Source organism: Oncorhynchus gorbuscha, linkage group LG14 (genome assembly GCF_021184085.1).
Source record: "Oncorhynchus gorbuscha isolate QuinsamMale2020 ecotype Even-year linkage group LG14, OgorEven_v1.0, whole genome shotgun sequence".
Lineage (NCBI taxonomy): Eukaryota > Metazoa > Chordata > Actinopteri > Salmoniformes > Salmonidae > Oncorhynchus > Oncorhynchus gorbuscha.
In genome coordinates, this window is record NC_060186.1 from 55280486 (window position 1) to 55297853 (window position 17368).

A 17368-nucleotide genomic window follows, 5' to 3' on the forward strand; every position below is an offset into this window, starting at 1 on the left:
AACTTCACAGATCTTCATTGTAAAGGGTTTAAACACTGTTTCCATGCTTGTTCAATGAACCATAAACAATCAATAAACATGCAGCTGTGGAACACTAACAGCTTACAGAAGGTAGGCAATTGAGGTCACAGTTATGAAAACGTAGGATACTAAAGAAGCCTTTCTACTGACTTTGAAAAACACCAAAAGAAAGATGCCCAGGGTCCCTGTTCATCTGTGTGAACGTGCCTTAGGCATGCTGCTGCAAGGAGGTAAGAGGACTGCAGATGTAGCCAGGGCAATAAATTGCAATGTCCGTACTGTGAGATGCCTAAGACGGAGCTACAGGGAGACAGGACGGACAGCTGATCGTCCTCGCAGTGGCAAACCACGTGTAACAACACCTGCACAGGATCGGTACATCCGAACATCACACCTGCGGGACAGGTACAGGATGGCAACAACAACTGCCTGAGTTACACCAGGAATGCACAATCCCTCCATCAGTTCCCAGACTGTCCACAATAGGCTGAGAGAGGCTGGACTGAGGGATTCTAGGCCTGTCCTCACCAGACATCACCGGCAACAACGTTGCCTATGGGCACAAACGCACTGTCGCTGGACCAGACAGAACTGGCAAAAAGTGCTCTTCACTGACGAGTCGAGGTTTTGTCTCACCTGGGGTGATGGTCAAATTCGTGTTTATCGTCGAAGGAATGAGCGTTACACCGATGCCTGTACTCTGGTGTGGGATCAATTTGGAGGTAGAGGGTCCGGGGCGGTGTGTCACATCATTGGACTGAGCTTGTTGTCACTGCAGGCAATCTCAATGCTGTGCGTTACAGGGAAGACATCCTTCTCCCTCATGTGTTACCCTTCCTGCAGGCTCATCCCTCCAACATGACAATTCCACCAGCCATACTGCTCGTTCTGTGCATGTTTTCCCGCAAGACAGGAATGTCAATGTTCTGCCATAGCCAGCGATGAGCCCGAATCTCAATCCCATTGAGCACGTCTGGGACCTGTTGGACCGGAGGGTGAGGCCGAGGACCATTCCCCCCCAGAAATGTCCGGTAACTTGCAGGTGCCTTGGTGGAAGAGTGGGGTAACATCTCACAGCAAGAACTGGCAAATCTGGTGCAGCCCATGAGGAGGAGATACACTGCAGTACTTAATACAGCTGGTGGCCACACCAGATACTGACTGCTACTTTTGATTTTGACCCTCCCCCCCTTTGTTCAGGGACACATTATTACATTTCTGTTAGTCACATGTCTGTGGATCTTGTTCAGTTTATGTCTCAGTTGTTGAATCTTGTTATGTTCATATGTGTAAGGGTTTTCTTCTGGTGAAAGAGAGGCGGACCAAAATGCAGCATAGTAGTTATTCATGTTTTTAATAAAGATGACTATACATGAACAGACTATACAAAACAAGAAAAGTGAAAACCTAAACAGTCCTTTCTGGTGCAAACACAGAGATAGGAACAATCACCCACAAAACCCAACACAAAACAGGCTACCTAAATATGGTTCCCAATCAGAGACAATGACTAACACCTGCGTCTGATTGAGAACCTTATCAGGCCAAACATAGAAATAGACAAACCAGACACACAACATAGAATGCCCACCCAGCTCACGTCCTGACCAACACTAAAACAAGGAAAACACATACGAACGATGGACAGAACGTAACAGAACCCCCCCCCCCAAGGTGCGGACTCCGAACGCACAACCTAAACCTATAGGGGAGGGTCTGGATGGGCATCTGTCCGCGGTGGCGGCTCTGGCGCTGGACGTGGACCCCACTCCATAATTGTCTTAGTCCACCTCCTTAGTGTTCCTTGAGTGGCGACCCTCGCCGCTAACCTTGGCCTAGGAAACCTAACAACGGGCTCCACTGGACTGAGGTAGCTCGGGACCGAGGGGAAGCTCGGGACCGAGGGGAAGCTCGGGACCGAGGGGAAGCTCGGGACCGAGGGGAAGCTCGGGAGTGAGAGGAAGCTCGGGAGTGAGAGGAAGCTCGGGAGTGAGAGGAAGCTCAGGAGTGAGAGGAAGCTCAGGCAGGTTTATGGATCTACCAGATCCTGGCTGGCTGGTTGTTCCGGCAGATCCTGGCTGACTGGCAGATCCTGGCTGACTGGCGGATCCTGGCTGACTAGCGGATCTGGCAGATCCTGGCTGACTGGCACTTCTGGCGGATCCTGGCTGACTGGTGGATCCTGGCAGACTGGCGGATCCTGGCAGACTGGCGGATCCTGGCTGAATGGCGGATCTAACTGATCCTGGCTGACTGGCAGATCCTGGCCGACTGGCGGATCCTGGCCGACTGGCGGATCCTGGCCGACTGGCGGATCCTGGCCGACTGGCGGATCCTGGCCGACTGGCAGATCCTGGCCGACTGGCAGATCCTGGCCGACTGGCAGATCCTGGCCGACTGGCAGTTCTGGCGGATCCTGGCAGACTGGCGGATCCTGGCAGACTGGCGGATCCTGGCAGACTGGCGGATCCTGGCACACTGGCGGATCCTGGCACACTGGCGGATCCTGGCTGAATGGCGGATCTAACTGATCCTGGCAGACTGGCGGATCCTGGCTGACTGGCAGATCCTGGCCGACTGGCGGACCCTGGCTGACTGGCGGATCTGGAAGAGCCTGGCAGACTGGCAAATCTGGAAGAGTCTGGTTGACTGGCGGATCTGGAAGAGTCTGGTTGACTGGCGGATCTGGAAGAGTCTGGCTGACTGGCGGATCCTGGCCGACTGGCAGATCCTGGCAGACTGAAAGATCTGGCTGCTCCATGCTGACTGGCGGCTCTGGCTGCTCCATGTAGGCTGACAGCTCTGGCGGCTCCGTGCAGACTGGCAGCTCCTTGCAGACTGACGGCTCCTTGCAGACTGGCGGCTCCTTGCAGACTGGCAGCTCCTTGCAGACTGGCAGCTCCTTGCAGACTGACAGCTCTGGCTGCTTCATGCAGACTGACAGCTCCTTGCAGACTGACAGCTCCGTGCAGACTGGCAGCTCCGTGCAGACTGGCAGCTCCGTGCAGACTGGCAGCTCCTTGCAGACTGGCAGCTCCTTGCAGACTGGCAGCTCCTTGCAGACTGACTGCTCTGGCTGCTTCATGCAGACTGACAGCTCTGGCTGCTTCATGCAGACTGACAGCTCTGGCTGCTTCATGCAGGCTGGCAGCTCTGGCTGCTCCATGCAGGCTGGCAGCTCTGGCTGCGCTGAACAGGCAGGAGACTCCAACAGCGCAGGAGAGGAGAAAGGCTCCGACAGCGCTGGAGAGGCGAGGCGCACTGTAGGCCTGATGCGTGGTGCTGGTACTGGTGGTACTAGACCGACGACACGCACAGGAAGCCTAGTGCGGGGAGCTGCTACCGGAGGGCTGGGGTGTGGAGGTGGTAATGGATAGACCGGACCGTGCAGGCGCACTGGAGCTCTTGAGCACCGAGCCTGCCCAACCTTACCTGGCTCGATGCCCACTCTAGCCCGGCCGATACGAGGAGCTGGAATATACCACACCGGGCTGTGCACTGTCTGCACCACTGCATAACACGGTGCCTGCCTGGTCTCTCTATCCCCCCGGTAAGCACAGGGAGTTTGCGCAGGTCTCCTACCTGGCGTAGCCCTACTCCCTGTGAGCCTCCCCCATTACATTTTTGGGGCTGACTCTCGGGCTTCCTTGCCAACCGTGTTCCCTCATATCGCAGGCTCCTCTCTCCGGCTGCCTCTGCTCTCCTCGCTGCCTCCACCTGTTCCCATGGAAGGCGATCCCTTCCCGCCAGGATCTCCTCCCATGTGTAGCAACCCTTGCCATCCAATATATCATCCCATGTCCAATCCTCATTGCGCCGCTGTTGCTGCCTTTGTTGCTTCTCCTGTGGCTCCTGCCTGTTGACACGCTGCTTGGTCCGTTTGTGGTGGGTGATTCTGTAAGGGTTTTCTTCTGGTGAAAGAGAGGCGGACCAAAATGCAGCGTGGTGGTTATTCATGTTTTTAATAAAGACGACTATACATGAACAGACTATACAAAACAAGAAAAGTGAAAACCTAAACAGTCCTATCTGGTGCAAACACAGAGACAGGAACAATCACCCACAAAACCCAACACAAAACATGCTACCTAAATATGGTTCCCAATCAGAGACAATGACTAACACCTGCCTCTGATTGAGAACCATATCAGGCCAAACATAGAAATAGACAAACCAGACACACAACATAGAATGCCCACCCAGCTCACGTCCTGACCAACACTAAAACAAGGAAAACACATACGAACGATGGACAGAACGTGACAATATGCAAATATTTACACATTAAGTTTGCTGAAAATAAACGCAGTTGACAGTGAGAGGACGTTTCTTTTGTTGCTGAGTTTATATGCTGAAAACCACACCAAAGATACGTGAATCGATCAAGTTAATCCTAAATGCCTTTGTTAACCTATAGAGTGTGGTCGTTGAATAGGCAGACTCCACAGTATCCAAATATCCAACAGATGCGCCATTCAGAACAAATACACAGTAAGAGGATTAGGCCTATTTTCTTATGATCTCCTATTCCATAGAGATGCCTAACACACATTAAAATCAGTCAATCGTTTGGGGTAATTTATGGAATTGCTAGTGGTAGTACTGTTTCTAGCGGCAGAGACTGAGGTGTTCATAGTATGTTTTTGTACAACTGGGCTTATTAGCTAGCATCATTAGCATAGTCAAAGTCAACCAACACAGCTGTAAAGAGAGTGCAGACCAGGGATGGGGATGGTACAGTCCCTCGGAGCAAGTAATGGAGTAGACAGGTGTCTAGGTGGAGTAGACTTATGGGTGTTAGGGAGTGAGAGATGGAGGGAGGGAGTGGGAGAGAGACATGGGATTCATGGGACTCGGGAGCTCAGAGTGATAAGCCCCAAATGCCGTTCTCACTGAAAAGCATGAGACCCCGGCATGAAGCATCTTCACCGTCCGTCGGTTCATTAGGTCAGGGCAGCAGTTATACAGGGCATTGTAGAGTTTGAAAATGGCTCAGCAAAAGTATAAACAAAACATGAGTCGGTATGAACATTTCTGTGAACACACACAAGGCAGTTGTTGTGGCAAGAGAAACAAAAAATGACAAGAAAAGATGTGTGACAGGTGTGCAGCCAGTAAGTAATCTGACATCCAGGAAAAGAAAACCCTGTTTCCCTACTGACTGCAAGTGATGTTTAATATGACGCTGAGCATATTAAAGAGACAGAGATTGCATAACTGTATCTATATATAAGTTCATCTATTGATTCCTGTATCTATTCAATCAATTTGAGTCATGGATACAAATCGACCTAATTTACGAACGTTGCTATGGGCACAGCCAAATAACACAAGTAATGGATTCGACTTCCGCTTTACGTCCGTACTTCAGCGCGCCGATGGCAAACTTGATGGAGTAAATTATTTGAAGGAGTCCATTTATAGAGTAAAAATGATAAGTGTATAAGTGTAATTTTACATTTATTTCATTCAAGTTAGCGAACGTTACCTTCTAGTAGTTCTGTTGTGATACAAAGAGATAGATAGAGGACTCATCTTTAGATCTTTGCTATTATAGCATCCGTGACAGCATGGACAGCACCATTGAGGCTACAACCCTAAGGATTCTCTACACAGTTGACTACTATGACTAATTTAAAATGGTGGAAATATGGTGGAAGCCCTCAATGGCGCTGCCAATTGGCCACTCGAGGCTTCTATCTTCCTCTATGGTTGTGTCAGCATGAAGGGCCTTCCACCAAGCCAATAACTATACTATAACGATAAAAAAACTATAACTATAAAACGATGGTGAGCGTCCACACTAGAGGAAAGTGTATCGTTCTACAGTCCTACACCTGTCAATCAACTGATCATTGCATCCTATTGCATGCTGCCTATTAATATGGTGGTAACACAACACACTGAAATCAGTGATTTCAGGGTGTCATTGTCACAGTGACAACTGCAAATAATACTTAAATGTTCATGTAGACATAATGAAAAATAATATATTAACTCATATTTAAATGGTGCAATTCAACAACAAACCCTGTTTAGCCTGCACATATTTTATAGCATGTCATTGCCTCCTTGCTCATGTGGTTTGCAAGTGATTTCCATTTTTCAAATGGTTGTCAATTCCTATGGGTCTTCTTTTTCACTGTGCTCATCTCTCTGTCTGTCCTGTTCAACTATTTACAATGCATCAGTGCAACAATGTTATCATCATCGGCCAAAAGTGATCACACCAATGCAATTTCTCTCCTCAACATTCCCAGACAGATAATATGGCCTATGCTGTAGGCCTGTTTTAAGCCTGCTTCCCCAGGGCTGTTAGGCCTAGTATAGAAATATGATCAAAATAAATGTCCTATAGCTTTTGCAGCCTAAAGCTTTACCTGGGATTTCAAGAGAAGAGGAAGTTAACAGATGATGAAATGGCAGATCTTTGCTTTACCCTAGACTGCCTAGTCTACATTATGTGCACTGCCAAATCTGCGATGAGTCCCTGGGCATGCAGCTTGAAAAGCTACCCTATTGATTATGTTTTTTAGGGACAATAAATTAATCCTACCTAAGCTACAACAGCCAAATGTAATGTTAATATTGTTTTCAAGAGTACTAAACTGTAGTCTGGGCTGTCAACTGCAGTAAATAGCTTATCGCTCAAAACGCCTGGTATTTTGAATAGTGTGGATGGAACACCAGATGGCAGGCTGTTCCCACAGACAGTAGCCAAGCTCAGCATGTGAGTCCAGGTGATAAGAGGCAATTAAGCACAGCTGACGGTACTAATGAGCTATTCTCTTTCCCCTACAAGAGCGAGGAGGGGAGAAAGAAAAGAGCATTTGCTTCTACAAAGGAGAGGACGTACCTGTCGGACACACCACCTCTAGGGAATGATCACCACGGATCTGGACAACCACCCGAAGGGAGCTCTCCACGGACGGATCGTGAAGGCGGTGACACACCCGTGATTTATGTTATAGTTTAAAGATACTTATCTTGTGTTCCTTGTTCTTGTGAATATATGTTTTCCTTGGAATATCATCCTTGATTGTGTTTGAGAAGGGTAAAAAATACCTCGATAGAGGACTTTGTTCAATTAAGAAATTGCTCCTTTTATTGACTCGTTTATTCCACCTTTCCACTTTACAGCAACCTCCAAGTACTTCGTCCGTTCACAATACATGTTCATTTTGAAATGATTGCATCTAGCCTGCCTGATTGGAAAACCATTTGGATCAGTTGTGGGGGGGGGGTTCTCTGTAATTTTAGCCTACAAGGTCAAGGCACACTAGTAGACCATATTGCAGTGGCGTGTCTTTATGGATGCCAAGGGAAACTAGCCCCCCCCAAAAGAAAAGAAGAATTACCATTTGGGGGAGGGGGATATATATTTTGTTTTTGTAAATGTCCTTCAATTTGCAAGAGGATGATTATCTCACCGGAGAAAGCATTGAAGGGAGCGAAACCGCACCACTGACTCTGTCCGCCTCGATTTGGTCTTATGTACATTACACTACCGTTCCAAAGTTTGGGCCACTTAAAAGTCCTTGTTTTTAAAGATTCACATTTGATTAAAATTTCAAATTGATCAGAAATACAGCGTAGACATTATTGTTGTAAATGACTTGTAGCTGGAAACGACTGATTTTTAATGGAATATCTTCATAGGCGTACAGAGGCCCATTATCAGCAACCAACACTCCTGTCTTCCAATGGCACGTTGTGTTAGCTAATCCAAGATGATCATTTTAGAATGCTAATTGATCATTAGAACCCTTTTGCAATTGTTAGCACAGCTGAAAACTGTTGCTGATTTTAAAGAAGCAATAAAGCTGTCCTATAGACTAGTTGTGTATCTGGAGCATCAGCATTTGTGGGTTTGATTACAGGCTCAAGTGGCCAGAATTAAGGCCTTCCTTCTGAAACTTGTCAGTCTGTTCTGAGAAATTAAGGCTATTCCATGCGAGAAACTGAAGACCTCGTATAACGCTGTCGTACTCCCTTCACAGAACAGAATAGAAAAAGGAGTGGGAGGCCCTGGTGCACAACTGAGCAAGCAGACAAGTACATTAGTGTCTAGTTTGAGAAAGACGCCTCGCAACGAGGCGACTCCGGGATGTTGGCCTTCTAGGCAGAGTTCCTCTGGCCAGTGTCTGTTCTTTTTCCCCATCTTAATCTTTTCTTTTATTGGCCAGTCTGAGATAGGGCTTTTTCTTTGCAACTCTGCCTAGAAGGCCAGCATCTGGAGTTGCCTCTTCACTGTTGACGTTGATATTTTGCGGGTATTATTTAATGAAGTTGTAAATGGTCATTTACAATGTCTACACTGTATTTCTGATCAATTTGATGTCACTTCAATGGACATTTCTAAGTGACCCCAAGCTTTTGAACAGTAGTGTAGAAAATGTTGAAATTGTTTTTGTTAAAAGTAGAGACTCAGAGCTACAAAATGGTACATCATACACTGCAGTTGAGGAACAATGAGTCATTCTGCTTTGAAAGTTCCTTGAATGTTTTGGTACATCTACTGGAGAGCTCTATGTCTACACCTAGTCAGCATCGTTCACACCCTTTTAAGCCTTAGCCCCACCCATCTCTTTAAGGATTAACATGTGTCGACCATGTGCTAAACACAGTAAGGTACAGAAGTATAGTAAATAACCAAATAATTCAAGACTAAAAGTGGTTTAAGTAGTGACCTACTATAATGAAAAACTCCAGGTAAAAATATGTTATCTAGTCCTTGGCCTATATCCTAATCTGAGATACTTTAGCAAGCTAATGTTCGCTAGACTGCAAACAATGCACTTAACTTGCAATGAAAACAACTTTCCGAGAAAACATAGAAAAATATATCTGAAAATGTAGCTAGATCCTTACCCGTAAAGATGGATGAACGCTTCATGGCAACGTATCTTTTACGTTTGTTTTGTAACTAGCTACAGCTTATTTGGGCTGTTGTGTCAGTCACACTGACAGTGTGCAGAAAGTAGCCCATCACAACTTTTTCCCACTGATCTTTGTCGATAGTGCCTGAAATTCTGGCCAGCAATGACGTAGAAAGCAGTAGCAACACTTTTGCAGTTCTCCTTGGCTAACGTTAGATCTTTGAAAAAAGCTGCGATAGCAAGGATTATCTACACATACTGAGCACCTCTGATTCAGAAGCGTTGGGTTAAATGTGGAAGACACATTTCAGTTGAAGGCATTCAGTTGTCCACCATTCCCCTTTTTCATGTTATAGAGAGAAGAGTGCTACATGGCAGGCCAATCCAAACCCAGCCCATCCATTATCTCAGCTAATCATGATTAGCAGGAAGGTTTCTGTCTTTTCCGTGGCTAAACAAACTAGGCTCGTAATTTAACAACTTATTTGTATATACAGATGGCTACACGTTTGTTATTAAGGCACATGAAATGTTGATATCAAATAAATGTTAATGCTTCTCCTGTGAGGTAGTGATGTGCGACATACGCCTAGTTTCTTGAAATGGGCCATCTATCTGATGCTGTCTGGTCATAAAGAGGACATTGTTGCTGCCCTTTAGCATTGAATGCAAGAGTAGCCAGCGAGCATTTTGGGTCCCTTGATAAAAATAAATAATAATAATGGTCTAGTGTTGAGCTAAACTGAGTGAGTACAACTGTGAATGGTCCTGGCACGCTAAAAAAAAGTCTAGGGACGCCAGTTTGGATTTGGCTTCATTGCTCTCACATCGCATCAAGAGAATTACATAATTGACAGAAACAACTTGAATTGCTGCATCTCATTGTGTTTTTTTATTCCGGAGGCTAGCTAGCTAAAATTGGCCCTTTTGTAAATTAGCCATGGATGGAGATAAGGATTTGGACTTTACTTAATTCTCCATACTGGCCAATGATTACAACATCGATTCTGTTCCAACCATAAATTAGTACATTGTGCCCCTGGACGAAGAGGATGTAAGTTCAATTTGTAGCTAGATGTAGAAGGATAATGTTAACTAGCTAACGTTGCCCATGAAAGGAAGTTAGGCTTGTGGGCATGCATTTTAGCCAGGTGGCCTAGGACAACAAAAAATAGAAGTGTGTACTGTATGACAGGGTCATAGACCGTTTCGTCAACATGAAACAGAGGAGGATGACATTCGCTATTCTCTACAAGTTGGGTGAGTCAACATGTTTTTTCTACTTGCACACACACACACACACACACACACACACACACACACACACACACACACACACACACACACACACACACACACACACACACACACACACACACACACACACACACAAGATGGCGCCGAAGAACGTGGCTGACGTTTTACATTCTCCCAACCAATTGTGCTATTTTGTTATATTTTTTGCTTTTTGTGTAACTATTTCTTTAAACTTAGTGTACATAATGTTTCTGCTACCATCTCTTATGACCGAAAATAACTTCTGGATATCAGAATAGCGATTACTCACCGCGGCCTGGAAGAAACTTTGTCCTTTAACGAGTCAGACGAGAAGGAAAGATCCCTGCCTTTTGCGTGAAGAAAAGACTCAGGAAAAGGGGCCGCTGATCGGGCAGCCTTCTGAGAATCCGTAGGCGAGCGAGTGAACTCCCACTGCCATCTGTTCTTCTTGCTAACGTGCAATCATTGGAAAATTAAATTGATGTCCTACAATTAAGATTATCCTACCAACGTGACATTAAAAACCTGTAATATCTTATGTTTCACCGAGACGTTCCTGAACAACGATACGGACAATATAGAGCTAGGGGGATTTTCCATGCACTGGCAGAACAGAGATGCTACCTCTGGTAAGACGAGGGGTGGGGGTGTGTGTGTCTATTTGTCAATAATAGCTGGTGTGCGATGTCTAACATTAAAGAACTATCAAGGTATTGCTCGCCTGAGGTAGAGTACCTTGTGATAAGCTACAGAGTTCTCATCTATATTATTCGTAGCTGTCTATTTACTACCACAGAATGAAGCTGGCACCAAGACCGCTCTGAACCAACTCTATAAGGCCATAAGCAAAAAAGAAAATGCTCACCCAGAAGAGTCGCTTCTAGTGGTCGGGGACGTTATTGCAGTCAAACTTAAATCAGGCAAACCACATTTTAGAGCTGCCGCTTTCAAGGAGTGGGAGACTAATCTGGACGCTTATAAGAAATCCCGCTATGCCCTCAGACAAACCATCAAACAAGCAAAGCGTCAATACAGGATTAAGATTGAATCCTACTACACCGGCTCTGACGCTCGTCAGATGTGGCAGGGCTTGAAAACTATTACTGACTACAAAGGGAAACCCAGACGCGAGCTGCCCAGTGACGCGAGCCTACCAGACGAGCAAAATGCTTTTTATGCTCGCTTCAAGGCAAGCAACACTGAAGCATGCACGAGAGCACCAGCTGTTCTGGATGACTGTGTGATAACACTCTCGGCAGCCGATGTGAACAAAACCTTTAAACAGGTCAACATTCACAAAGCCACTGGCCCAGACGGATTACCAGGACGTGTACTCAAAGTATGCACGTATCAACTGTCAAGTGTCTTCACTGACATTTTCAACCTCTCCCTGACCAAGTCTGTAATACCTACATGTTTCAAGCAGACCACAATAGTCCCTGTGCCCAAGGAAGCTAAGGTAACCTGCCTAAATGATTACCGTCCCATGGCACTCACGTCGGTAGCCATGAAGTGCTTTGAAAGGCTGGTCATGGCTCACATCAACAGCATCCTCCCTGACACCCTAGACCCCCTCCGATTCACATACCGCCCCAACAGATCCACAGATGACGCAATCTCAATCACACTCCACACTGCCCTTTCTCACCTGCACAAAAGGAACACCAATGTGAGAATGCTGTTCATTGACTATAGCTCAGCGTTCAACACCATATTGCCCACGAAGCTCATTACTAAGTTAAGAATTAAGAACTCTGGGACTAAACACCTCCCTCTGCAACTGGATCCTGGACTTCCTGACGGGTCGCCCCCAGGTGGTAAGAGTGGGCCACAACATGTCTGCCATGCTGATCCTTAACAGGAGTGTGTAATTAGTCCCCTCCAGTACTCCCTGTTCCCTCCTGTACTCCCTCTTCCTCAATGTGAGCAAGACAAATGAGCTGATTGTGGACTACATGAAAAGGCGGGCCGAACAGGCCCCCACTAACATCGACGGGGCTGTAGTGAAGCGGGTCGAGAGTTTCAAGTTCCTTGGTGTCCACATCACCAACCAACTATCATGGTCCAAACATACCAAGACAGTCGTGAAGAGGGCACGACAAAAACTTTCCCCCCTCAGGAGACTGAAAAGATTTGGCATGGGTTCTCAGATCCTCAAACGGTTCTACAGCTGCAGCATCAAGAGCATCCTGACAGGTTGCATCCTGACAGGTTGCCTTGTATGGCAACTGCTTGGCATCTGACCGTAAGGCGCTACAGAGTGTAGTGCACACTGGGCCAAGCTTCATAATAGGCAGTGTCTGTTACTGCACGGCAAGCGGTGCCGAAGCGCCAAGTCTAGGACCAAAAGACTCCTCAACAGCTTCTACCCCCAAGCCCCAAGCTGAACAATTAATAAAATCGCCTCCGGACAATTTACATTTGCCCCTTCCCCTCCCTTTTGTACACTGCTGCTATTCGTTGTTTATGATCTATGCATTGTCACGTCACCCCTACTTACATGTACAAATGACCTCAACTAACCTGTACCCCCGCACACTGACTCGGTACCGGTGTCCCCTGTATATAGCCTCATAATTGTTATTCTTATTGTGTTACTTTTTATTATTATTTTTTACTTTAGTCTACTTGGTAAATATTTTCTTAACTATTCTTGAACTGCACTGTTGATTAAGGGCTTGTAAGTAAGCATTTCATGGTAATACCTACACTTGTTGTATTAGGTGCATGTGACAGTATTATTTGATTTAACACACACACACACAGATAAATCAGAACCATGGACAGCCACATCATATTTAGCTTACTAAATTGTTTTTTGTATGTTTTAGTTGTCACAGTATTAAACTAAGCATAGGTGATTTGATTATGTTGAAATGACAGCTCCTGTTCTCTTTGCGACTTGCGGTAAATCATTGTGGTTCTAAATCAATAGTTGTTTAGTTGTCAGAAAATGTCATAAACATTAATTTGCTTAACAATGCTGCAGGTCATGTAACCGTTATGTTACATGCAATATGCTTTCTAGACTTCACAAGACAGAGGTTGATCTCCGGTTTTGTGATGAAACGAAGGTGTGGTTGAATTTATTCTGCCAATGTGTCTTCTTATTGTCTCGGCCTTGGGTCAAATGTCACGGTCGCAAGACCTATGAACAAACAGTTTATAGAGCAAACAACTCCCGAGTAGTGCCTTAGACCACTGCGCCACATCTCAGTGTTAGTGGCGTCACTACAGACCCTGGTTTGATTCCAGGCTGTATCAAAACCAGCCGTCATTGGGTGCCCCATAGGGCGGTGGACCAGCGTCGTCCGGGTTAGAGTTTGGCTGGGGTAGGCCGTCATTCTAAATAAGAATTTGTTCTTAACTGACTTGCCTAGTTAAATAAAAGTTATATATGTATATGTGTGTGCATGGATATTTTTTCTAGCGTGCCTTCCCCAGTGATTTTACCCATGCACCGCTACTGGTATTTTGACAGGATGTATCAGCTAACAGAATAATGCTATTGCAGGGATTTCTAGTGGCGCGCATATGAGTTATGATAATGCACAGAGGAAGTTGTCTCCATAGTTTCCTCATGTGGCTTCCGTGTTTTAAAAGCATGCAGAAATAAGGTGGATGCAGCAGAAAACCCCAACAGTAAAAAGATGAATTCATATTTTTTCATCCAGTAGCTAAAGCTATGTCTACATTAAATGCATTTTCAAAGTAGGATGTATTCAGCTTTGATGTTGAGCAAACATCACACCATATTACAGTACCGTCCTCTCCTAAATCAATCTGTTGATAATCGATCTAAGCACATCCTTCGAATACATTTTATATCATAACATTCAAATTCCTAAGGTTTCATTTAAGTGTTATGTACTTGAATGACCACAATAATGTATGTTGATTAACATTGATTAACATTGGTTGATAGAAGAACATTCTTGATTGATGGATGGATCAAACAACCTGGTGGTCATTTTTTTATTTATGTTTATTTTACCTTTATTTAACTAGGCAAGTCAGTTAAGAACAAATTCTTTTCAATGACGGCCTAGGAACAGTGGGTTAACTGCCTGTTCAGGGGCAGAACGACAGAGGGGGTTTGAACTTGCAACCTTCCGGTTACTAGTCCAACACTCTAACCACTAGGCTACCCTGCCCTGTCTCATATGCCCCGTGCAGTTTGGCTTCTAAACAGCCTCTTACAGGAGTTTCATATGCCCCGTGCAGTCTGGCTTCTGAACAGCCTCAAACAGGAGTCTCCCATGCCCCGTGCAGTCTGGCTTCTGAACAGCCTCTAACAGGAGTCTCCCATGCGCCGTGCAGTCTGGCTTCTGAACAGCCTCAAACAGGAGTCTCCTATGCCATGTGCAGTCTGGCTTCTGAACAGCCTCTAACAGGAGTCTCCCATGCGCCGTGCAGTCTGGCTTCTGAACAGTCTCTAACAGGAGTCTCCCATGCCCCGTGCAGTCTGGCTTCTGAACAGTCTCTAACAGGAGTCTCCCATGCCCCGTGCAGTCTGGCTTCTGAACAGTCTCTAACAGGAGTCTCCCATGCCCCGTGCAGTCTGGCTTCTGAACAGCCTATAACAGGAGTCTCCCATGCCCCGTGCAGTCTGGCTTCTGAACAGCCTCTAATGGAAGTCTCATATGCCCTGTGCAGTCTGGCTTCTGAACAGTCTCTAACAGGAGTCTCCCATGCCCCGTGCAGTCTGGCTTCTGAACAGCCTCTAACAGGAGTCTCATATGCCCCGTGCAGTCTGGCTTCTGAACAGGCTCTAACAGGAGTCTCCCATGCCCCGTGCAGTCTGGCTTCTGAACAGCCTCTAACAGGAGTCTCATATGCCCCGTGCAGTCTGGCTTCTGAACAGCCTCTAATGGAAGTCTCATATGCCCCGTGCAGTCTGGCTTCTGAACAGTCTCTAACAGGAGTCTCATATGCCCCGTACAGTCTGGCTTCTGAACAGCCTCTAACAGGAGTCTCATATGCCCCGTACAGTCTGGCTTCTGAACAGCCTCTAACAGGAGTCTCATATGCCCCGTGCAGTCTGGCTTCTGAACAGCCTCTAACAGGAGTCTCATATGCCCCGTGCAGTCTGGCAGACCAAATAGTGGCCTTTACAACTCAGTAGCAGATAGTCAACATGTCTGGAGGCTGTCATAGATCAGTTTGTGTACAGTATGTCCTGTAACTGTGTTAATTAGCATGAACATTCAAACCTTTCTTGATGTGATAGGAAATTATAATTAATTTAACCTGTTAATAGACTAACCATTAACATCACCATTTGTGTGATACATTGCTGTCAACATTTCATTTTAATCATTTTAGTTGGCTTCGAAGAAGAGGGTTTCCATTTGTTTCCCAGGCAACCTAGCCAACCTAGACAACTTAGCCAACAAAATAACCTGTAATTACTACTGTACCCTTTAGAGGAGAAACACACAGTGGTTTCCAGTGTGGAGTCTGTCTGTATATAAGGAGACGGGCATCTCTTTCTAACTGCATGTTGTTGACTGCTGATACACAGCCACCTCTTGAGTGTTCTTTTAAAGTCCCTTTCATGTCAATGTGCCACATAGCTGATAATAGCAGGTTATACAGTATATGTATGTATATTCTATCCACTTTCTCTGTAACGTAGGCAACAGCTACAGTACTCTTCGTGTTGTCCAGGTAACATCTCCCTTTGGTCCACACAAAAATTGATAGAGGAGGAGAGGTGTACGTTTATAAATGAAACTTTCTATCGTCTTTGAAAAGGTGCAATGAGTGATGGAAAAGTGTGTGGAATCATTACAACCAGATTAAATCAATTGAAGCAAAGCTGAAAAGCTACTGAATATAGGATCTTCTACATTAGAAAAGAAAATAACCTTTTCAAATACATTTTGAATCTACAATGTCTTACAGACATAGGCAGTGCTTGACTTGGACTGAAATAGGTGCCGGTACTGTTTATATCTAGGTGCAGGAGCTCCAGAATATTTTATCCTATATTCTATAGGAGGAAGAGGAGCTTAAGCAGTATTCAGCTCTGGAGAGCTCCTGCCCAAGTCAAGCACTGGATGTAGGATCTTAATTTGAGGAAGCAGGAAAATGAATGGACATTTTTGTAGCGGTTGATACATGTTTCATAAAGGAAAATCAAGTGGAAAATGTAAAACTTTCGAAGCCTTTTTAAACCTCAAATACACTACAAGTTTAAAATGGAAAGGTGTCCTGCAACAGGGTGATCAAATTAAGATCCTACATCGGTACACAATGGAAAACCTTGATGAATCACAATTGATTGCAAACATAATCGAATCAGAATGGCTCTCCTTGAGGTGAAGACTGGTTAGGCTATGTCTCAAGGAAGATGAGGATATCAGTGAGTCTATTGATGAGTCTACGACCCTATGCAGTCTACATTCCTATACTTTATTGACACTTGCCTATGATGCAGATGTAGAAAGCAGCCACGATGTCGGCCTCCTTGGACAGCTTCGAGGCGAAAGGGTCGCCCGCCAGGAGGTAATGGGGGACATAATCGGGGCGAGCTGAGGTGTCATTTCCTATCAGAGCCATGATTAGGAGTGTCAGCAGCTTCCTGGGGAGCCCAAAAGAAACAGCAGTAACACACCTGATTACTAACTCACATTCTATTACTGCATTTGTCTTGAATTATCAGTCTGTACCCCCATGATGTTCAGTCTTGTATATTGCCTCTAATGGAAGACAGCGATAAGACAGAGAATCTCCATTCACCCCATGGGGTCACTGCACCATCTCACCATCTCACCTAGGGTGAACAAATTCCCACATTTGATCAACAAATTCAAACAACAACAAAAAAGGTTGATTTGTTCCATATTTCAGTCTGACATTCCAGCAAAGAGGAAGAGGCAAAACCTGTCCAAAATAAGCCCGATGCATTTTTACTGTCTTATTATGGATCTAAGCTGGTCGACTGCCTTCCCACCTTTGGGATAACAACTCCCATTGTTAGGGCGGAAATATGAGCATCTCGTCATCTTGTCTCTGTTTGCAGTAACTTTGCGCTTGTGACAAGATATACAGTATATCATAAGGATGTGGTACTGGAAATGTTAAACACTTATCCAATCGTTGTTAAGATCTGATCTTCAGCGCAGCGCAAGGCGAGACCTAGGCCAATGTCATTTCGTCAACCAATCACTGTCAAATCCTTTCGG

At 45.5% G+C, this 17368-nt stretch overlaps 1 protein-coding gene across 1 annotated transcript in view; it reads right to left on the reverse strand.

Annotated features, from left to right (window-relative positions):
* The window catches only part of LOC123995750 (opsin-5-like), a 37133-nt gene extending 20374 nt beyond the window's left edge, over positions 1 to 16759 (reverse strand). The window contains exon 1 of the mRNA XM_046299423.1: positions 16610 to 16759. Coding sequence (XP_046155379.1) covers positions 16610 to 16742 — 133 coding nt within the window. The 5' untranslated portion in view covers positions 16743 to 16759. The remainder of the gene's footprint in view (positions 1 to 16609) is intronic.
* Positions 16760 to 17368: the final 609 nt, after the last annotated feature.